This window comes from Populus alba, chromosome 5 (genome assembly GCF_005239225.2).
Source record: "Populus alba chromosome 5, ASM523922v2, whole genome shotgun sequence".
Lineage (NCBI taxonomy): Eukaryota > Viridiplantae > Streptophyta > Magnoliopsida > Malpighiales > Salicaceae > Populus > Populus alba.
Genome location: NC_133288.1, coordinates 5,086,313 through 5,108,972, shown reverse-complemented (window position 1 = coordinate 5,108,972; position 22,660 = coordinate 5,086,313). Strand labels below are relative to the sequence as shown.

Sequence of the window (22,660 nt, the reverse complement as noted above, 5' to 3'; positions counted from 1 at the left end):
GTCATTGGAGATTTACATGGTCGTCAACTTCAGAGTCTATGAGATTAGTCGAGATGCGCGCAAGCTGATCCAGACATTCACATAAAAATAAAAAAGAAAAAAAAACGAGTAGATTTTGATTGTTAATATGATGTATTTAATGTCTAGAAGATTATTTGAATTTATGTTAATTTGTTTTTGACAGTTTGGCTAGTAACTTAACTAAAATATTAATTAAATGCTTTCATCTGGCCTGCATATATTTTTGAAATAATTGGAATTTCGAATTGAAATAATTTGGATTTCGAAAATTCTACTAAGAAGAAGAAGAAATGGCCTCCAAGCCCCTCTATTTCCTATTGCTCATTCCATTCTACACTTGTTTCCAACTTTCTAATTTTTTTTTATCTGATCCTTTGATTAATTGATTAAATAGTTTTTCATTTTTCAGACACTCTAACGAAAATAATTATATATAAAATTGTGCTCCCATGACATCAAATATTAAAAAACCAAATATCTATTAAATTACTCAAGATTATAATGAATCTAGCATGTCAGTGGGAATTAGAAGAATCTGTAGTGAGTAATATGTTAATGAGAGAGACGTAAACATTGAAAAGATCGATTTATAGAAGGATAAAACTATAAAATGTCTTGAGAAATTTAAATAGCATACATTTTCTTGTAGTCATTGTTGAGGATCTCAGCATCGGACACCACAGAAACTGAAAACGAGCGTGACCTGCTCCCGAGTGATGATCTTCGTATACTCCTCATATTCGAGGCCTCAATCCGATGTTTTACAACCCAGTAACACATTGTTCCCAGCGTTGTCACCATTATAGTTGCTCCGATGATTGTCACACCGATTGCCAGCCATTTCTCTCGCTCGCCAACAACAATAAAAGATAGTGCTAAGAACGCAACTGATATAAGCGCACAGGCTATCCACATCAATTTGTTTATGATCGCCATCATTTGCTTCTTTGCCTTGCTCTCAATGACTACAACTGATGTTTGCACCACCACAACAGCCAGGGAAATGAAGAGGGCGATGGAATCAAAGATAAAGAAGATGATAAATGGAGCTTGCGGTGCGATGTTGGCTTCCCCTAGAGACTGTCCGGGGGGGATTTCTTCAGGGTCATCTACGTATTCGCCGGGAACGGTGAATATGGCTGCAAAGGCAACTGTGGCAATGAGAACGGCAACAACAGTTGTCGAGTTGATGGCATTGTTAAGACCTTCAGCGTGCATTTTGTTAAGACGTTTAGCGATGCCTTGCACACGCCTTCTAGTTTGACGTGTGTGTTCTAGCTGGTAGTAGACTTCGTGTTTTATGTCGCTTACTGTCTGTTTCAGCTCTCTGGCTGGATTTTTGTCCTGCGGCTGCAATGTTTTGGCACTTTGAACCCCGTGTTCTTGCAAGATGGCTGCAATTTCTGAATGCCCTGTTTTCTCAGAAGTGTCAAGTGCTGTTTCATTTGTCCTATTCACAGCCTTCAAGTCGGTTCCAATATGTCCGAGTAGCAACCTAACAATCTGCACAAGAAATACAGCATTATTATTATTATGTCGAATTTCCCCTCTAGTCGTCAGTGGGACGATTACAGTTTCAAGTCCTGAAGCATTTTGTTGCAATAAGCAAAGTCTCATGTCTTGTAATGTATCCAATAGGGTATGACAATTGATGTTATTGAAAGTCCGAAATTCAACAACTAAATCACCTTTACAAGCACTGTATTTCCCATAAGTTGAGTCAAATTCAACCGAGTTGTTAGACATTTCAGGATTTTATGCAAGGATCACCTGTAGGGTTACTTGAAAACCAATGTAAGCAAGTAGTAACTCGAATAATATGCATCATGAAGTAACTTTCTCCTCGATCAACAAGGCAATTCACTACAAAATATTGAGAGGATTTGATCAACTATTAATTAGGCGAATGAACTATGCCATATCTCAGATGATGCTTTAGAAATGTAGGAAAGAAGGAGAAATTTACCTGAATTCTGCCTTTTCTGGTTGCTATATGTAAGGCCGTGTTGCCCTTGGTATCAGCCATGTTTATAGATGAAGGTTGTGCAACAATCAGCTCCTCCACTATCTCAATATTTTGTCCCTTCGCTGCCATGTGAAATGCCGTCTGCCCCTTTTTATCTGTCCTTGTTGCCATCCCAGGCTCCATTGTTAGGAGTGCTCTCACAACCTCTACATGTCCATTTCTAGCTGCAGAATGCAAGGCAGTTTTTCCATTGCTTTTAGCAATGGTTGCTAGGCTACTCCCGGCGTCTAATAAGAGATTCACAATCTCTAAATGCCCTTTTGTGGCGGCCGTGTGCAGAGCTGTGGTGTTTGACAAATCAACGGTCATAGACAGTTCCGGATGGGCCTCCATTAGGACTCTCAATATCTCTGTGAAAACACAAACTCAAACTCAAACATCTTTTCCTGAAGAAAACGAGCAGATGGAAAATTCTAAGATTTAAGCCATACCCATATCCCCTTGCTTGGCAGCAACGTGGAATGCATCAAATCCATTTCTTGCTTTGATACCAGCATCAGCAAGATCATAGTACTTTATCATCTCTCTAACCACATCAACATAACCGTATTCTGCAGCAACATAGAGGGCAGTTTCTCCTGATTGGTTTTGCTTCTCTAACAATTCCTTCAACTCTTCTTCTCCGGTACCAGTTAGGATCTCCATTACAGCACCTAAATTTCCTGCTCTAGCTGCAGAATGTAATGGCGTGTCGTCTTTTTTTCCCGTTAACTGTTTGGTCATCTTTTTCCTGGGCATTGGACTCGGCTGCCCATTTGGTGACTCCATTGGATCCACTAATCAAAAAGAAAAAATCCCTTCTAATTTCAACTTCAATTCTTGTATTTTTTTCTTCTTTTCAGCAAAAACCCAGATCAAAATTTGCATCTTTTATTATCAAGACTCATTATTTCCTTATAGCAACCACCCAGATCATGATATTCTTTGTCATCCAAAATTACTTCCTTATAGCTCTCCTCCCTCTTGCATCCAAAATTACTAGCATGTCAACAAAGAAATGAAAGGAAATTATTCGAGAAAGGAAAAGAAATGAAGAGGAAAATCATGATACTTTGTTTACTTGGGTTTGAAGGAAGGAGCTTCTTTTTCGCTCCTCTGTCAATAGCTAAAAAAATCTATAAACCTTAAGAGCTTTTTCTAGAGAAACAATAAAAAATACCTGTAAGGTTGTAATGTATCTGTCTATATATAGCAACGAAGAAATTAACAGAAAAAAAGTATCCAAACTAGTATTTAATGATGGAATTAATTTGAATGTTTCCCCGTTGCTGTCATTCATTTGAAAGCTGATATAAATACATGATAGTGGAGAGTCTAGGTGGCGCATAATAGATTTATTTACATATTCTAATACACCCCCGTAGTCGAAACTGGAGGTGATCGAATGTTGAGACTATTTCTAAAATCATCAAATAGTTGCAGCGGAAGTCCCTTAGTGAAGATGTCAGCAATCTGATAACGTGAAGGGACGTGGAGAACTCGAACTTGACCACGAGCGACTTTCTCTCTTACAAAATGTATATCCATCTCAATATGCTTAGTGCGTTGATGTTGAACTGGGTTACCGGACAAATACACCGCACTGACATTATCACAATATACTAAAGTGGCTTTCGGAATAGGACAATGTAGCTCCAAGAGTAAGTTTCGAATCCAACAAGATTCAGACACTACATTAGCTACCCCCACGATACTCAGCCTCAGCGCTAGACCTGGACAAGGTCGGCTGTCTTTTTGCAGACCAAGAGATTAAGTTGTCCCCAAGATAGACACAATAACCTGAAGTCGACCGTCTGGTGTCTGGACAACCACCCCAGTCGGCGTCGGTGTAGGAAATAAGTTTATGAACTGAAGAGAGATAAAGGTGGAGACCAAATTCGATAGTGCCCTTAATGTAGCGAATGATACGCTTCAAAGCAGACATGTGTTGAGTTCTGGGGTCATGCATAAACAAACAAATTTGCTGAACAGCATAAGAAATATCCGGTCTTGTAAATGTCAGGTACTGTAAGGCGCCAGCAAGACTACGATACTCAGTTGGATCATGATAAGGATTTCCTGAAGAGATACTGAGTTTGGCTTTCGTGTCCACCGGTGTAGGAGATGGGTTAGAAGAAGACATACCGGCCCGCTCAATGATTTCCTCGCATATTTCTTTTGGGAAAAGAAAGAGACCTCCTGAATGTCTGGTAACAGAAATGCCCAAAAAATAACTTAGGGGACCCAAATCTTTCATAGCAAACTCAGAATCAAGCTTAGACATGATGGATTGGCGAAGAGCAGCTGAAGATGCAGTAAGAATAATGTCATCCACGTAAAGAAGAATATATGCCATATCGTTGCCCTGACGATAAATGAATAAAGAATGATCTGAAATACTGTGAGAGAAAACCCAATGTAGTCACATAATCCGTAAAACGTTGGTACCAAGCACGGGGGGCTTGCTTAAGCCCATAAAGGGACTTCTTAAGCAAGCAAACATAATCTGGGTGTTCTGAACTTCGGAAGCCAGGAGGTTGATGCATATAAACTGTTTCCTCGAGATTCCCATGCAAAAAAGCATTCTTTACATCCAATTGATGAAGACACCAAGATTTAGATAAAGCAATACTGAGTACCGTTCGAATAGTGGCCGGTTTGACCACCGGACTAAAGGTCTCACCACAATCGATACCCGTTTGCTGACCTGCACCATCACCAACAAGACGGGCTTTATACCGCTCAAAAGAACCATCAGATTTCTTCTTATGCCTGAAAATCCACAAACTTCGAATGATATTAGCATTAACTGGACGGGGTACCAAGTCCCACGTCTTATTGTCAATAAGAGCATCATATTCGTCTTTCATGGCCATTTTCCAATTATGATCATGGAATGCATTACGGGGATTTGTGGGCAATGGAGAAATGAAGTTATCAGATGAGGTATGAAGATTAAGGAATTTGCGGGGCTTAAAAATACCATGTTGGGATCGTGTTGTCATTTGTGGAGAGTGAGGTGGACGGTCAAGTGGAATGGCTTGGTTGTGTCCATTGGAGGAGGTGGACTGTGTGAATTTGGTTGATCGGTGGGAGAAGGAGATATGGGTCGTGGTGAGGAGTTGGATGGGCTGTGGTAGCGTTCGATTAGGGGAAGCGGATTGGTGCGGGGAGAGGTCCCTAACTGGAGAAGTAAGAATTGGGGTGATGAGTGGTGTTTGTTGGGCCTGTAGAGGAGGTGTAGGTTGGGCCGGTGGAGCAACGAGTGGGGTGGGATAGACTTGGGCTTCAAATGGATTTGGTTGATTAGGTGAGTGAAAGAGAGGTGTAATTCCTGCATCTAAAAAATCATAAGTAGGAGATTGAGGAGCATGTAATTTAGAAAAAGGGGAATGTATGTTCATCAAAAGTCACATGCCGTGAAATAAGTATTTTACGACTCGATAACTCATAACACTTATAACCTCTATGATTAGATGGATACCCTAAAAAAAACACATGGTGTTGACCGAGCTTGCAATTTATTTCTAGAGGTAGATGGAAGAAGAGGATAGCATAAACACCCAAAAACTCGAAGGTGAGAGTAGGACGGGTCTTTTTGATAGAGAATTTTTGTGGGTGGTTGGAAAGCAAGCTTTTTGTTGGGGAGTATGTTAAGAAGATAGGTGGCCATTTGAAGTGCATGATGCCAAAAGGAGGATGGGAGAGAGGCATGAGCGAGGAGAGTGCGGATGATATTATTGATGGTACGAATTTTTTCTCTCGGCTTTTCCATTTTGAGGAGATGTATGAGGGCAAGAGAATCGAAAGGTCATTCCATTTAATTGACAAAATTTGTGAAATGGTCCATTATCATACTCCCCGCCATTGTCACATTGGAAACATTTGATTTCCCTTTCAAATTGTGCCTTAACATGAGTACGAAATGATAGAAAAATGGAGTGCACTTGAGATTTAGTGGCAATTGGAGAGGTCCATAGAAAATTCGTGAAATCATCAAGAAACAAAACATAATAGCGATGACCACCCGAGCTAAGAGTAGGGGATGACCAAATATCACTATGCACAATATCAAAAGCAAAGAGGTATATGAGAGAGAGTCATAAAAAGGTAATTTAACTTGCTTCCCAAGAGGACATGAATGACAAACAAAATTATCTTGGAATTCATTGCAAACAATTAAATTGTTTTTACGAAGAGAGCTTAAAACAGGAGCTCCTGGGTGTCCTAAACGACTATGCCATAATTCAGGAGACAAAACGGTAAAAGTTGATGGTGGTGAGATTCCAATGGGTGGTGTTGTGGTAACTGGATATAGGTCACCTGTGCTGTTACATCTCAGTAAAGGCATCCCTGTTTGAAAATCCTTCACAGAAAAACCGAAAGGATCAAATTCAACAGAAGCATCATTGTCAATGGTAAATTTTCTCACAGAGACAAGATTTTTAATCAATTTTGGGGCATGCAAGACATTATTCAAAGAGAAAGAAGGGTTGGGGTTAGGTAGTAATGCGTTTCCACAACCAATAATTGGAATAGTATGACCACTACCAACAGTAATATTACGATTGTTGCTCATATTGAAATAAGACGTAAGATTACCTCCGTTTGCGGTCATATGAGATGTGGCTCCGGTGTCCATGTACCATTGATTGTCAGGAGGAGTAATTGAGAGTGTATGCATAGCTGCTTGAATGTCGGTTGGAGCATAAGATGATGGGGCCTGCTGTGTAGAGGCTGCCATGTGGGCCTGTTGTGGCCTTGGCCCAAGAAGGCCTGTCTGACGTTGAGAGCTAGGCTGGTGAGACAAGTGGTTTGCTGTTGGGTATGGGCATGGGGGTGTAGCCCAAGGTTGCCACGGCCCAGCCCAAGGAGGAAAAGACCATTGCTGCTGCTGTGAGGACATTGGCTGCCAGGGTGTAGTGTACTGTTGCTGGTGCAACTGGCCTCCACGGCCACCACCCCTTCCTCTGCCTTTGCTACTACGGGCACCACTGCCACCTCCTCTGCTATTACGGGTGGAGGAGCTTCGGTTGGAAGTGTGATTGGAGCGGTGGTGGAATGGATTTCCAGCCGTATGGCCACTGGAATGGGCGACTGGAGAGACAAAGAAGGCAGAGTTGGAAGAGGTCTGAGAAGCCTTTTTCATCCTTGCGGTCTCCTCCAAAACCAGCATAGATCGTGCTTTGTAAAAGGGAGGAAGAGAATCACCATGACGAATCTGGGAACCAACACTGGCATAGGCATCAGTTAAACCCGAAACAAGTTGAAGAACCAACCTTTCATTTGTTACGGGTGATCCAACATTTGACAGCTGATCCGAGAGGGACTTAAGATGTTGACAGTAGGATGAGGCATCTGTAAAATGCTCCATTTGAACTTTTGAAAATTCTTGTTCTAGATAAAGAGCCCTAGAGTTTTTATTGTCCGAGAAAATGTCCCTCAATCTGTTCCATGCAAGTGCAGCGGTGGAGTCACGTTCAAGGATGGTGTTGAGAAGATCTTCAGAGATAGTGCTGTAAATCCATTGTAGAACAATGGCATCAACCCGGGACCAGAGGTCAGGGTCCGTGTCTTGAAGAGATGTGTCCTGCTTCATCTCTGCTGCTGAGGAAGGAATGATATGATCAAGAACTTGATAAGCCCTAGCATGGATTTTAAATAGCTCCGACCACGTAATGTATTGGCCCTTTTCAATGTCTAAGGTGACTTTGATGAAGGTGTTGATGTTGGATACTGCAAGAGCAGGATGAGAAGGATGAGGTTTGGGAGGTTGTCTAGGAGGAGGAGGAGAAGGGGGGGAGTGTGCTGGGTCGGATGTGTGCTCTGTCATGGTGTTTGTGGGGAGGCAGTTTTGAGGCAGCCTAGATGCTGGGACCGAAGGAGAAGAAGAGGGAAAGCTACGGGGGGAGACGGGGGCTCAACTCTTAGCTGGCCAGAAGAAGGGGAAAAAAAAATTACAAAGGTGGAAGGAGATAGAAATGACGAAGGCTGGGTCTGTCAGCTTCAGAAATGGAGTGTGCGGGTGGCTGGTCTTGCATGGAAACGGGTCATGGTGAGCTGGCGGCTGGAAAAGAGAGCAGCTGAGAGGGAGAGAAGGAAGGCTGCACTGGTTCGATGGCAAAGAGTGGGGGAACAGCAGAGAGGATGGGGGAAACGGTTAGCAGCTCTTTTGAGCCAAGGGAGAAGGAAGGGAAAAGGGAAAGGTGGAAATAGCTGGGTCTGAAAAATGAAGGTCACTGGGGAGGCATAAGACTGGGGTGGCGTGTGTAGAGAAGATTTATTTACAGAGAACAAAATTCCTTGGCGGCGGCTTGGTGCGAAGAAGATGGATTTAGGGTTGCTCTGATACCATGATGGAATTAATTTGAATGTTTCCCCGTTGCTGTCATTCATTTGAAAGCTGATATAAATACATGATAGTGGAGAGTCTAGGTGGCGCATAATAGATTTATTTACATATTCTAATATTTAATGCATCAAACTAGAGAAGTTCACCAAGATTGCATAGAGAAATTTTAAAAAACAAATAACCAGAAACTTTTACAGATAGACATAGAACACTGCTGGTGTGGTGTTGAGGCAGGTGATGTTGTACAGTAGCAAAATAAGTGGTGAGATCAAATTACATCCAAGGGACACTCATTGGGTTAAAATCATGATAGATTTTCTAATTCTTCATGAGTATTTTAACATGAAATACTTATATGTTTTAAAAATCAATTAAGAAAAAATAAAAAATTATTTTTAATAAATCTTGGAATAATAAAAGTTTCAAATTCAAAATAGCTTGTTGATTTGAGCTATGAGTCTATGAATTCATGAATTTGACTAAATTAGATTATTGAAAAAATACTTTTTATTATTAAATCTTTAGTTGATTAATAATTTATTTTTTAATCTCTAAAAAATCTTAATATATGAACCAATATGTTAATTATACAATAAAAATAATTATATTCATGAATTGTTTCATGAATAATGAGTATTCATGAACTATGAAGTATGAACTATGGGACTTGAATGAGAGTGGATTTTTTTAGAGTTGCTTTCTCTTTTAATGGTTGATTTTTCTAAAAAAACTTGTTTTTTCGTTATTTTTTTAACTTTTGAACTTAGGTTTGATATTTGTAAAAAGATATTAGATATTATTCAACAAACGACAACAATAAAATTTCACATTGATACCTTCACTTAATTAATTTCATAAATCCTACACTTTATTACTTGCTTGTTTCAATTTTACCCTTCATGTAAATTTATTATTTCAATGTTGCCATTTCCTCCTATTTTCGAATCCTAAAAAAATTATTATAAAAAATCACGTAATGAAGAAAGAAAAGAAAGAATGCTATATAAAAAATGAGTTTTCATAGTAGAATGCCGTACACTCAAACAAAAGAATTGTGAATAATTTTTAAAACATTTATCCATTGTATAAAGATTAATTACGAGAAATATAAAATTATTCAATAAAACAAAATCAAAGGACATCATGATGATCCCCTCGCGTCTTTCATGTTCACATGGGGCGCTTTTGGTTGTTCTGTTGGATCTTCTTTTTTGTTCTCCGGGAAGAGACAAGGAGAGCAAGCAACAATCCGAGGAAGACAAGGAAGGCAAGCGACAAGCAGGGTACATTTGTACTTTTGCATTTATATTATAGGCATGACATCTTTTAGAAATATTTAATGTAGATCCAACCCTTTCTATGCTAGAATCGGGGAATTGAAAGTTTTGTATTCTTTTTATTATTATTATTATTATTCCTGCTTCTTCAAAATCTTGTTGATTTTGAATTAATTATTATAATTTATTTTGATTTATTTTTTATAAAGTTATTAAATTTCAAACAAATATCTTGATATTTTTTTATGTTTAATTTTACGAATATTTGTTTTTATTATCGTATGATTAATTTTATAAAAAATTATTCTTACCAACAACTTTAAGTGTGAAAAACTACTATATTAAAATATATGTCAATATGTTGAGTTATTGTCTTTTGTATCAAAGAACTTGTGGGCATAAACATACTACCATGTAGATTTTATAACAACGTTAAACCCCATTCTCTCGATCATATTGTATTTGATTTTAGTTAATTTAAAAGTAAGTATTTTATTTGTTTTCATCATATCTTATACATTTCACTCATTTGATCATTTAGCATGGAGATGGGAAGGGTGTGAAATCTCCCCGAATTATAATGGTAGAGGAACCAATTAGAGCCACTTTAAGTAAAGGGGTCTATATCATCAAACAGAGAAAATAGAGGGACTAGAATGATTTTAAACCTCATCCTGTCCCCTCTGCTCTTCGTTTCCACGCTTAAGGAATCTTAAGCCCGCAATCACGCCACCGTGACGTTAAAGACAACAATGGCTTTTCTCTTCTACAGCAGCATCCACATGAACATTCAACCCAAACCAAATCGTTCACATCTTTTCTGGAAAGTTTTCAATTACCATTATGCCCTACATGTGCCGCCCAAGCTTAAAGTAAGACGCCACCATTATTCATGCTCTTATTGTTGTGTCACATTTAATATTTTCAAGAACTATATATATAGGAAAGTACAGCACACTAGCCCTCTTGCAGGATATGAGCCCAATTCACCAACCCATCATCAGGCAATTAGCTCTCAAGAATATAAAACCAGTTGCTGGCCGCAGAGGGGTGTTTACTTTCGAGGAGAGAAGGAAGCTTGCTGTGATTAATGGGGTGGTGGTTAAGCTGGGTTGTCCTGACAGTGGCGGTAATCAGAGATATTGGTGTTAGAGGAGGAGATGTCACATATGATGGAAGATCTCTTATCATTGATGGACAAAGGAAAATCCTGTTTTCGGGTTCAATTCACTATCCTCGCAGCACTCCAGAGGTAAAGCAAGCACATTTCATTTCAAACAGCTAATCTGCATTTGCTTAGCCTTTCAACTATACTTCCATTTCATGCATTCCACCTGGTTCTTCAAGTACATCACCTTGCAAGCATGCATGCGTTTCTTAGAGGGATTGCTCTCAGACTTCAGCTATCTTCGTATACTCTTGAGTTCTACCGTTTGCTTAGAAGTTAGAAGTGGAAAAAAAAGGCATATATCGGAAAACTATATGTTGCTTAAAGCTCAGCCTGTCCGGCGATGTCACCCAGTCATGGCATGGACTTTTGGACACCCCAATAATCCAATATATATATTTGCAAGCTGTGTCCAATAAAAAATAGTTAAGAAGAAGAAGCAGGAGGAGGAGGTTGAAAATTACTGTAATTAGTTTTTCCCCCCTTCCAGGTAGGATCATGAGATTCTCATTTACAAGTTAGGTGAGGTCTCATCACCGGCCTGTTGAATATTAGTTGCAGAACGAATGAACATTATATGCATGAATTCCTCTCTTTTTCAACACAAAAAACACGCAACTTGTCTTTTCTCTGTAAAGGAGCGCATCACGAAGGAGGAGGAGGACAGCTTCACTGTTACTGGTAGTATCTGTTACTTCACGGGCATAGAAAATTAATGCCAGCAGATATTTCCTTGTAGTTATATGTAGCTGTTCAATAACAGAGTGCGGGCGGCGCGTTCACCCTTCTGCTAACCAAACCACCCACTAGCTGGTGGTTTTCACTTGTTTTATTTAGCTAATTAATACCCATTATTGCTTGATAAATAAATGCTAATATTTACAAGTCGAATGATGTTCTTGAGCAAGAAAAAGGCGTGCGGTGCCCAGTTGACGTATAAGATGTTGATTTCCCCTGTTAAAATCCTTGCAGATGTGGCCATCTTTGGTAGCAAAAGCTAGAGAAGGAGGGGTCGATGTGATTCAAACTTATGTGTTTTGGAATCTGCATGAGCCAAGACCTGGAGAGGTCGTCAGTAATTAAATTTTTAGGATTATGATATGTGAAATATATTTGTATAATAATGTTTTCTCCCTCTGAATATACAAAATGTTGTGTCACGCAGTATGATTTCAGTGGAAGAAATGACTTGGTGAGGTTCATAAAGGAAATCCAAGCACAAGGTCTCTACGTCTGCCTCAGGATTGGACCTTTCATCGAGAGTGAATGGACTTATGGGTATGTACATCATCTTTTTTACACTTTCACCATTAATTGATAATCTATTTACACTTTTACCATGTTTTTATATCTATACATAGACACACATACACCACGTGACCAAATTAAGGGAGTATTCGCTATGTTTTTTAAAATGTTTTTTTTTATTGAAAAATAATTAAATTAGTGTTTTTTATGTATTTTTTATGATTTTAATGGGGTGGTATTAAAAATAAAAAAAAATATTATTTTTTATTAAAAAATATACTTAAAAATATCACGCTGGAAGAGACAGAAGTGAATTAAAATCTCCCTCTAACTTCATCCCTATTGGCGCTGACGCTCAACTCTCACTCTCTGCCCCAAAATGAATAGCTTATAAGACCTTCCTTTCTGGATAGATTATGTTTCTACGAGGAATGGCATTCCCAAGCTTTTGTGATTTTTTAAACCCAAGTAATTATATTTCATGCATTTCCTCTTTTTTCTTGTTCTTGTATACTATTCTTTCTCACGTTGTCTCCACTTTCTGTATTTGGATATTGGACTGAGGCAGTTTTTTCTTTTCTTTTCTTGAGATTCTGCTAAAATCTTGCCTCAGAGAATGTTTTGAATTATGGTTTTTATTCAAGTTTCTGTTTGGTTGCATAGAAAATGAAAACAAGAACAATGTGAGAAAAACTGGAAATTTGCAAGTCTTGATAGATTATGTGAATAATGATTGTTTGTGTGCGCGGGCTTTAAAAAAATGCTAATCTAATAGTTTTGTGAATACATTGCAGTCCTTTTTTCAGTATTTCCTGTTCATGGGGAAGAACTGGCTTGATGCTAATCTAATAGTTGTTGCATATGTAATTGCAGGGGGTTCCCCTTTTGGTTGCATGATGTCCCCGACATTGTTTATCGATCAGATAATGAGCCTTTCAAGGTGATAAAGCTTTTCTCTCTCGATGCGTTTGTTGAGCAATGAATACATAAATTCTGTGAAACTGCTGTGCGTAGGTGCTATTTATCCGTCTCATTTACTGACATTTTCAGGTGTTTTCTGGTAGATATATATATTCTATGTATTTTACCAATCATGACTTTTGATATATGCCTCAATGAAATAAAAGTCCATGAGAATCCATCCATGGGATTAGATGTTGACCTCATTGCTTTTGTTTCCCTTTCTACTTGAGAGATTCATGTTCAAATATGGATACATGTACTTGAAAAAAATGACATTTATTTGATTTATAAGCACTTACAGTGATTTCTTTAAGTGATCTCATGAGTTGTATCATGTATTTTTGTAGTTTTACATGCAAAATTTTACCACAAAAATAGTGAACATGATGAAGTCAGAGGGTTTATATGCTTCGCAAGGAGGTCCAATAATACTGTCACAGGTAAAAGAGACAGACTTGATATCATCATTAACATAAATTATGATATCTTTTGTTTTTAATTTATGTGGTATATAACTGAATCTGAAACTTGTATGATATCATAGATTGAGAATGAATATCAAAATGTTGAAGCAGCTTTTCATGACAAAGGCCCCCCGTACGTCATCTGGGCAGCAAAAATGGCAGTTGAGCTCCAGACTGGTGTGCCATGGGTGATGTGCAAGCAAACTGATGCTCCTGACCCAGTGGTATATATAAAGCTGAAATTGCTTAATTAGTTTTGTTGCTTTGATGTACAATGGAGGGTTAACCACATGGTGAAACTGATAATTAGCATAGCTAAGTAATGTCAGCTGCAAATGAAATTCCTTATTGTAACATTGGCCTCCTAACCTTGTAGTTCTTCGTCAAATTCAAATTTGCAGATAAACACATGCAATGGAATGAGATGTGGAGAAACTTTTGGAGGACCTAATTCGCCAACGAAGCCGTCACTTTGGACAGAGAATTGGACATCATTGTAAGTTTTGTTTTGATCCAGAGTTTCTGTAATTAAAATGTGAATGGGTGAAGCAATATTATTGTATCCTGATTCATGTTTAATTTGACTGGGAAGAAAAAGTAGTGTCAAACTGTCAGTATAGAGTGAACTTTTAATTGCAAGAGAATTTTCAAATGTGAACTATTAATGAGAGCATTTTTAATTCTTTTCTCTTCTTCATGAAGCTATCAAGTATACGGTGGAGAACCGTATATACGGTCTGCTGAAGACATTGCCTTCCATGTAACCCTTTTTATTGCAAAAAATGGAAGCTATATAAATTACTACATGGTATGACTGTTGAAACCTCCTTTGTGCTGTATCTGCCAATGCTTTTCTCTATAGAATCACGTTTGATCGGCTTTCCTGAGTTTTATGTAAATTGAGAGATAACAGGGTAGCTTGTTTCCCACAGATGATTTGGATACTTGTTTAATGAACAATGAATGAAATTGGCATTGATAAAAATGGAATCTTATCAACATTTGAGCACCTGAAATTTAGCTTGCAAGGCACACTTAATGGCAGATTTAATCTAATGGTCTGTTATGAAACAATGAGGAACTTTTGTGAACTGTAAAATGAATAGATCCCTTCTCTCTGTATACACTTGTTTTTTTATGCATCACATTGTGCTTGGAATCCAGTTCCATGGTGGAACAAATTTTGGAAGAACTGCGTCAGCATATGTCATAACAAGTTATTACGATCAAGCACCACTTGATGAATATGGTATGGTAAACATCTCCTTATTCCTTTTATGAAACATTTATTCACAGATGTGATATTGATTCACCATTTTTTTTTATGAATCCAGGTTTAATTAGACAACCCAAATGGGGTCATCTCAAGGAGCTGCATGCTGCAATCAAGTCTTGCTCTACAACAATACTTGAGGGAGTGCAGTCTAATTTCTCCTTGGGCCAACTTCAACAGGTGATTTCCAATACTACTCAATCTTATGTACTGTAAGCTGGTTCAATTGCTTTCTCTTTATTAATCTATACATAAAATGAAAGCATGCGGTCAACATTGTCTAGTTATTTCAATTCAGGCCTACATTTTCGAAGAAGGAGCAGGCTGTGCTGCATTTCTTGTTAACAATGACCAGAAAAATAATGCAACTGTTGAATTTCGAAATATAACCTTTGAGCTGCTTCCAAAGTCGATTAGTATTCTACCTGACTGTGAAAATATAATCTTCAACACCGCAAAGGTACACAAGTCAACAACCATTATTCTTTCATTTCTCTGGTTGGACTTCCAAGTCTCATGGACTCAAAAAAAAAATATATATATATCTCTTTTCCTGCAGCATGGATGATTATCTTTGTTCTTTACGTGTATCATGACAGGTAAATGCAAAGGGTAATGAGATAACCAGGACATCAAGTCAATTGTTTGATGATGCTGGTAGGTGGGAAGCATATACAGATGTTATCCCTAACTTCGCAGATACTAATCTTAAATCAGATACCCTGTTGGAGCACATGAATACAACCAAAGATAAATCAGATTATCTTTGGTATACTTTCAGGTACCTTGATTATTCTTCCTCGTAACATGGCTTTACAATATCTATTCCCCATACTTTTTTCCTGGTTATTTTGACTTTCAGTTTTTGAGAGACTTGAAATGTGTTTTGGTCTGTAACAGTTTCCAACCAAATTCATCTTGCACTGAACCTGTACTTCATGTGGAGTCTCTCGCGCATGTTGCATCTGCTTTTGTCAACAACAAATATGCAGGTTGCTTTTTTTGAATCTTTTTGTCGTCTCAGTAAAAATTCACTTAAGAAGCTAGAATTAACCCATTTGAATATTGGCTTCTAAGACATTGACACTATTTGCTAGTTGGAATCATAAATTTCCATCATTTTTTTAGTTACTGTTCATCACTAATAAAAACTGAAGTGTATTATCATTTACCCCTGAGTTTTAGTGACTCGGGTCTGAACTTTAAGAAAACTGATTGAGATCCCCAGGCACTGTGAAGTGGCATATGAAATCTTAGCAAAATATAGTGGAAGGATTTGATTGTAAGAAACAATAACATGTTGTAATTCTACTCACTCGCTATGTTATAATCTTCCTCTCAGGATCTGCACATGGAAGTAAGGATGCCAAGGGTCCCTTTACCATGGAAGCTCCGATAGTCTTAAATGATCAGATGAACAACATTTCTATACTCAGCACTATGGTTGGATTACAAGTAATAATCTGAAACATCTTCGAGTTCTTTTTTTTCTTTTTTCATTATGAAAACCATACTTCCATGGCCAATGCTTTGGAAAAGAGTTGCTAAATAGAGATGAAGGCTGCCTAAATATCTCTCATAAGCCCTCTTGGAGCAAAAGCAAATTCTGCATTTTAGTGGGCAGATATATATTAAATTTCCTGAAAAAAAAAAAAAAGTTCATGACATTTCTCCATCTTTGGAGGCTAGGCCCTCCGGGCTCTGGCTTCCCATGGATCCATCTGTGGCTACAAAGTTCTTGATTCAGCACTATTATTCCAAACCATCAAGATGGAAAACAGGGCCACTTGTATCAGTTGGCGCATTCCTGTGAGGATATTTTTTCTTTATAAGGATTCCGTTGATTATACATTGCTCAAATTTTGTTTTTCACGCTTCTCTGAAGGATTCAGGAGCTTTCCTGGAGAGAAGATATGCAGGCCTAACGAGAGTGGAAATTAGATGTGCTCAACAAGAGATCTATAATTTTACCAATAATTATGAATGGGGATATCAGGTATTTATTTGTCTGTTTGATGCTTGTTCTTACAGCATAACAAGCCAGTTCACCTGAATAAACAAGCATGCGAGTGACATATCCACTCTGCGTTGAATAATACACAGGCAGGGCTATCTGGAGAGAGCTTGAACATCTACATGAGAGAACATTTGGACAACATTGAGTGGAGTGAAGTTGTTTCAGCTAGGGATCAACCACTTTCTTGGTTTAAGGTATATTAATGAATTTTCCATCAAAATGCAAAGCAAAGCCCCTAGTGATAGGTTGCAGGCAGCATTGTTGCCGGGTTGAGTTGGGTTTGATTCGAAAAAAATTCATTTCATTAGCTAGCTATTTTTATCAAAACTATGTTGTTTTATTGTTAAAAAAATATATATATTAACATTGATCCAGCCAAGAATAGATGGGATTCGGCTAAGTTAACCAGATCAGGAGGCAACTTATTAAATCAATCAAATTTGATTAGATTAATGTTTTTTCTAGTTCAAATTAAAACTCATTCATTTCATCAACTATTTGTTCTCATAAAATGATGATTTTGTAGATTGAATTTGATGCTCCAACGGGTAACGACCCAGTAGTTTTAAACCTGAGCACGATGGGGAAAGGAGAAGCATGGGTGAACGGACAAAGCATTGGACGTTACTGGCTTTCCTATCTCACTTCTAAAGGGCAGCCTTCACAGACACTGTAAGCATCTCTTCATGTTCTGTCCAAATAAATTTGTTTTCAAGAATAGTATTTTTCAGGAAATTTCCTCAAAATAATATCATTTTATAAAAACAATTCAAAAACATCTAGAAATATACCGCTAAAACAATCAAGCTCTAAGGACTGTATTGATTTTTCTGGATAATATTAGGTACCATATACCTCGGGCATTTCTTAACAGTTCAGGGAACCTGCTGGTGTTGCTTGAGGAATCTGGAGGGGATCCTCTCCACATTTCAATGGACACAGTCTCAAGAACAGGATTACAAGAACACGCTTCCCGTTATCACCCTCCACAGTAATTCTATGCTGTGCGCAGACTTCTTTTAGATTATCTCACAGTTTGATCTTATTTCGCTGTTAATCATTATTTACAAAACAGTCATAACCAATAATCATTCCATTTTTCTTCCTTCCTTCTACGTTTGGTTTTTGTTGTTGTCGTTACAAGCCAAATTCATGAACAAGTTGAGGTCAATATCTCATACAGCTTTTTCAATTTATTAATTGTTCGGTAGTGTGGTAAATATTGATTTTCAAAGTATTTTTTTTGTTTGGAATTATATTAAAATATTTTTTAATTTTAATAAAATGAATTTAAAAATATTAAAAATAATTAATTTTAAATTTTAAAATCTTGTCAATCTCGTAATTAACCGATCTCAACTTTGGTACGGTCATACCAAACAGGAATATTAAAATCTTGTCAATCTCGTTAATTAACGGATTTCATCTTTGGTACGGTAAATTTGGATGCCTCTAAGAGCATCTCTAATGAAGAAGCTAAATGGAAAGTCAAAAATAAAAAATTAATATTTTAGATTTTCTTTGCTTGTTTTGCACACTCCAAGGAGAAAGCCAAATAAAATACTAAAATGCTTTTTTTCTCCCACAAATGCTATTTCTACATATCTCTTTAAAGAGCCAAAACTAACAAAGTGGGACCACTAAAAAATAAATCAATTAAATATAGCCATGTGAAAAAAAAAATAACATCAAACTTAATAAAAAATAATAAAACACTTGTTTCTTCCACTACAATATAAATAGCTCTTTAAATGGTTTTTTTCTATTAAAATAGATATGATAAAAAAAAACTATATTTATATTATTTAAAATATTATTTTATTAAATTAACTTTATAAAATAGTTTTTTCATTGGAGATGCTCTAATCTTTTGTATTCAGTGGCTCCCGCTCTTTCTAATCTCTTCGCTCAATCCCTCCCCTCTTATCAATCATTTCTTCATGCCCTCTCACAAACAAATTTTAGACCTTCACTTGCATGTGGGCGCGCACACATCGATCAAAAATTAACGGAGTATTTGATTAGTATTATTATTATTATTATTATTAAAAAAATATATTTTTTACATTAATATATCAAAATAATAAAAAATATAAAAAAATATTTAAAGTAAAAAAAATATTATTTTTTTTTTTCTAAAAATCACTACCTAACTACAAAATCAAACATCCCTTTAGACCAGCGCAGTTGGCTACTCAGGTATGTGCCATGGTTCTTTTTTCTTTTTCTTTTTTTTTATGTGTTTTCTTTTGATTTTTTCCCTCAAATCCATTGTTAGTGTTGGAATTTTATAGAATTTTGTATTTATTTTATAGAAGTCATGAAAATCCCAAAATTAACGTGACCGAAGATATTTATTTTTAAAATTAATATGAGTATTTATTAGTTTGGATATATTTTAATTAATTTTATATATATTAAAATTAATAATTATATAAATCTCTAATAGTATTGATATTTATAAAATTTAAATTAATAATTTTAAAAAAATGAACGCAGTATCTCACATGTTAACTATACCCTTCGAAATTATTTATCAGAGATATTTTGAACTCAAGCGAGGATCGATGTGGAAGGCCATGCATTGCCACATATTCTTTTCCTACTGGACCCCAAGGAAGTGAATCCATGGAGCTGAGTGTATCCCACAGAAAAGAAAGGAAGACTTAGTTATTATTATTATTATTATTTATTGTACCAGGTAATACCTCCTCTACGTCTCGGCTCGAGACTAATCCTTTTTTTTATTAATATTATTTTTTAAAATATTTTTTTTATTAAAAATATGTTAAAATAATATTTTTTTTATTTTTTAAAAAATTATTTTAATATTAAAAAATAAAAATAATAAAAAAATATCGAAAGACATTAATTTGAAATATATAAATTGTTTTTTTGAAAAGCACAGAAATACAAATATGAAATATTGCCTCACTATCAAAACAAGCAGTGGCAGTTATAAATACAACCCGACCCCACACGACCCCCTAGACGTCACTTATTCTTCAGCTTTCTTTCTCTTCTCTATCTTTAATGCTTTAATTGCGAATGAAGGCAACAACATGGATGCCTCATCTTCCTCTTTCCTCTCTGTAATTCAAGCTTCAGAGCTCCTCACAGGTACTGTGGCAATGGCCATTCCTAAATCTGCTGTCACAACTACACCATCATTTCTATCTCGTCGTCCTCCTCCCCTCATTGTATCATCAGTTAGGATTGAAGAAAAAACCCGCAACTCGAACACAAGACCTACCACCAGCGGAACTTCACGCCCTGCATCATCAACGACAGCCTTGCCCCCTGCAACAAAATCATCAACAGCAAGGAAATCTCCTGCAAATGATAGACGAGTTGCAGAGCCAAACCAGCCCAGTATGATGTTCAATGTGCTGGAAGACGTCATCAACAACTTCATAGACCCTCCGCTTCGGCCGTCAGTTGATCCTAGATACGTGCTCAGTGATAACTTTGCTCCGGTTGATGAACTACCTCCAACTGAGTGCGAGGTAATCCAGGGATCTCTACCATCATGCCTTGATGGTGCATACATCCGCAATGGCCCTAATCCTCAGTACCTCCCTCGAGGACCTCACCACTTATTCGATGGGGATGGCATGCTTCACTCCATCAGGATCTCCCAAGGGAAAGCCACTCTTTGCAGTCGCTACGTCAAGACTTACAAATATACATTGGAGCGTGATGCTGGAGCTCCGCTTCTTCCAAATGTCTTCTCTGGATTCAATGGACTCGCTGCCTCCGCAGCGCGCGGCGCTCTGTCTGCTGTTCGAATTCTAGCTGGCCACTTCAATCCAGCTAACGGTATTGGTCTAGCAAACACTAGCTTGGCTTATTTTGGCAACCGACTGTACGCACTTGGCGAGTCGGATCTACCCTACGCTGTGCGTTTGACATCAAATGGAGACATAGAGACGCTGGGTCGCCATGATTTTGATGGGAAGCTGCTGATGAGCATGACTGCTCACCCCAAGATAGACTTGGAGACAGGGGAGGCCTTTGCTTTCAGATATGGCCCCGTCCCTCCATTTCTAACATACTTTCACTTCGATGGAAATGGAAATAAACAGCCAGATGTTCCCATATTTTCCATGACGAGACCTTCTTTCCTCCATGACTTTGGAATTAGCAGCAAATACGCTATATTTGCCGACATACAGATTGGGATGAACCCCATGGAAATGATATTTGGAGGAGGCTCACCTGTGGGTTCGGACCCAGCAAAGGTACCTAGGCTTGGAATCATCCCTCGATATGCAAAGGATGAGTCTGGGATGAAATGGTTCGATGTGCCAGGGTTCAACCTCATTCACGCAATCAACGCATGGGATGAAGAGGATGCCATAGTCATGTTAGCTCCAAACATTTTATCAGTAGAACACACACTGGAGCGAATGGACCTTATCCATGCCTTGGTTGAGAAAGTGAGAATAGACTTGAAAACAGGCATCGTTACCAGAAACCCAGTTTCAGCTAGAAACCTGGACTTTGGGGTGATTAACCCAGCTTATTTGGGGAAAAAGAACAGATTTGTGTATGCAGCAATAGGTGACCCTATGCCAAAGATATCAGGGGTGGTGAAGCTGGACGTTTCCAAAGGAGCGCGGCAGGAATGCACGGTGGCTAGCAGGATATATGGGCCAAGATGCTACGGTGGAGAGCCTTTCTTTGTAGCAAGGGAGCCTGAGAATCCAGAGGCAGAGGAAGATGATGGGTACGTGGTGTCGTATGTTCATGATGAGATGGCAGGAGAGTCCAAGTTCTTGGTGATGGACGCAAGATCACCCGATCTTGATATTGTGGCTGCCGTAAAGTTACCGCGGCGGGTTCCTTACGGCTTCCATGGACTTTTTGTGAAGGAAAGCGACCTGAAAAACCTCTAGATAACAACCAGAAGCAGACTGCACTTCAGGACACATGGTATATAGTTACTTTTACGGGATCCAGTACTACAGAAAAACACTCAATGCAGAGGATGAAATTACAAACAATCTTCAGTTCAGGAAACTGTATTATCCAAAGCAACCGTGATTTTGGACCAGAGCCTCCTTATTTGTCACATTTCTTGGTTGGATCAATTGATGGTGATGCTTGAATACCAACCAGGAAATGGGACATGGCTAGCAATTATGGGGTGCCAGCGTTGAGAAAGCAATAATTTGAGTGGCTGTGTTTCCCAGGCTTTTTCTTTTTTCCACTTTAGTTCTCTTCCAAAGGTGGAATAATTGTTTCTGTGGTACTGCGTTTGTAAGTGTATTTGTATGCATTTTAAAAAAGTATTTTTCATAAAAAAAATAGTAAATTAATGTATTTTTTTAGTATTTTTTATGGTTTTTATGTTAACAAAATTATTTTAATATATTTTTAAATTAATAAAAATTTTAAAAATCATCATGTATTATAATATCAAATACACATCTTAAATAATAAAAAAAATACTAAAAAAATTAGTCAACACTAAATAAATACATAATTAAAATTAATTAGTGAATCTTTCTGGACGCACAATTCTTATATTGTGAATTAGATAAATAGACTAGTTATTAAGGTTAGTATGGTTTTTTTTTAAAAAAAAAAAATTATTAGTTATTATTCATATTGATTGGGAGAAAGATTAGTTTTTTTATAAGATATATTAATTATTATTTTGAATTATCTCAAAGGATAATTTTTTTAGGTTGTACTTGTAGCCTATTAATCTCTCTCTTATTTGATGATGATAACATTTTTTTTCTTTTTATTTTTCATGATCCTTAAAAACTTTTAAATTTTTAAACTAGTATTTCAATGGTTTTTTTATTTGGTCTCTTATTATTTTGATTATTATTTATTTTATTTAAAAATAATATATAAATTT

At 37.3% G+C, this 22,660-nt stretch overlaps 4 protein-coding genes across 4 annotated transcripts; 2 read left to right on the top strand and 2 right to left on the bottom strand.

The window, feature by feature from the left end:
* Positions 1-582: 582 nt before the first annotated feature.
* On the bottom strand, positions 583-3,280 carry LOC118030933 (ankyrin repeat-containing protein At5g02620). Its single transcript, XM_035035206.2, has 3 exons — positions 2,479-3,280; positions 1,988-2,397; positions 583-1,524 (listed from the first exon to the last, which is right to left on the bottom strand). The coding sequence occupies exons 1-3, from the start codon at positions 2,813-2,815 to the stop codon at positions 646-648; spliced, it is 1,626 nt and encodes a 541-aa protein (XP_034891097.1). The 5' UTR covers positions 2,816-3,280; the 3' UTR covers positions 583-645.
* A 2,849-nt stretch (positions 3,281-6,129) lies between these two features.
* Positions 6,130-8,498, bottom strand: LOC140955608 (uncharacterized). Its single transcript, XM_073409289.1, has 2 exons — positions 6,629-8,498; positions 6,130-6,392 (listed from the first exon to the last, which is right to left on the bottom strand). The coding sequence occupies exons 1-2, from the start codon at positions 7,857-7,859 to the stop codon at positions 6,358-6,360; spliced, it is 1,266 nt and encodes a 421-aa protein (XP_073265390.1). The 5' UTR covers positions 7,860-8,498; the 3' UTR covers positions 6,130-6,357.
* Positions 8,499-10,406: 1,908 nt separating this feature from the next.
* On the top strand, positions 10,407-17,903 carry LOC118030904 (beta-galactosidase 6). The gene is made up of 18 exons (XM_035035180.2): positions 10,407-10,907; positions 11,796-11,891; positions 11,989-12,101; positions 12,945-13,011; positions 13,382-13,474; positions 13,579-13,722; positions 13,900-13,994; positions 14,201-14,306; positions 14,663-14,747; positions 14,833-14,951; positions 15,070-15,231; positions 15,371-15,552; positions 15,672-15,763; positions 16,114-16,226; positions 16,657-16,767; positions 16,875-16,982; positions 17,315-17,460; positions 17,633-17,903. Exons 1-18 carry the CDS (start codon positions 10,746-10,748, stop codon positions 17,781-17,783), a joined length of 2,145 nt encoding a protein of 714 aa, XP_034891071.1. The 5' UTR covers positions 10,407-10,745; the 3' UTR covers positions 17,784-17,903.
* A 1,898-nt stretch (positions 17,904-19,801) lies between these two features.
* On the top strand, positions 19,802-22,112 carry LOC118030894 (probable carotenoid cleavage dioxygenase 4, chloroplastic). Its single transcript, XM_035035178.2, has one exon. It carries the CDS (start codon positions 19,851-19,853, stop codon positions 21,684-21,686), a length of 1,836 nt encoding a protein of 611 aa, XP_034891069.1. The 5' UTR covers positions 19,802-19,850; the 3' UTR covers positions 21,687-22,112.
* The last annotated feature ends 548 nt before the right edge of the window (positions 22,113-22,660 follow it).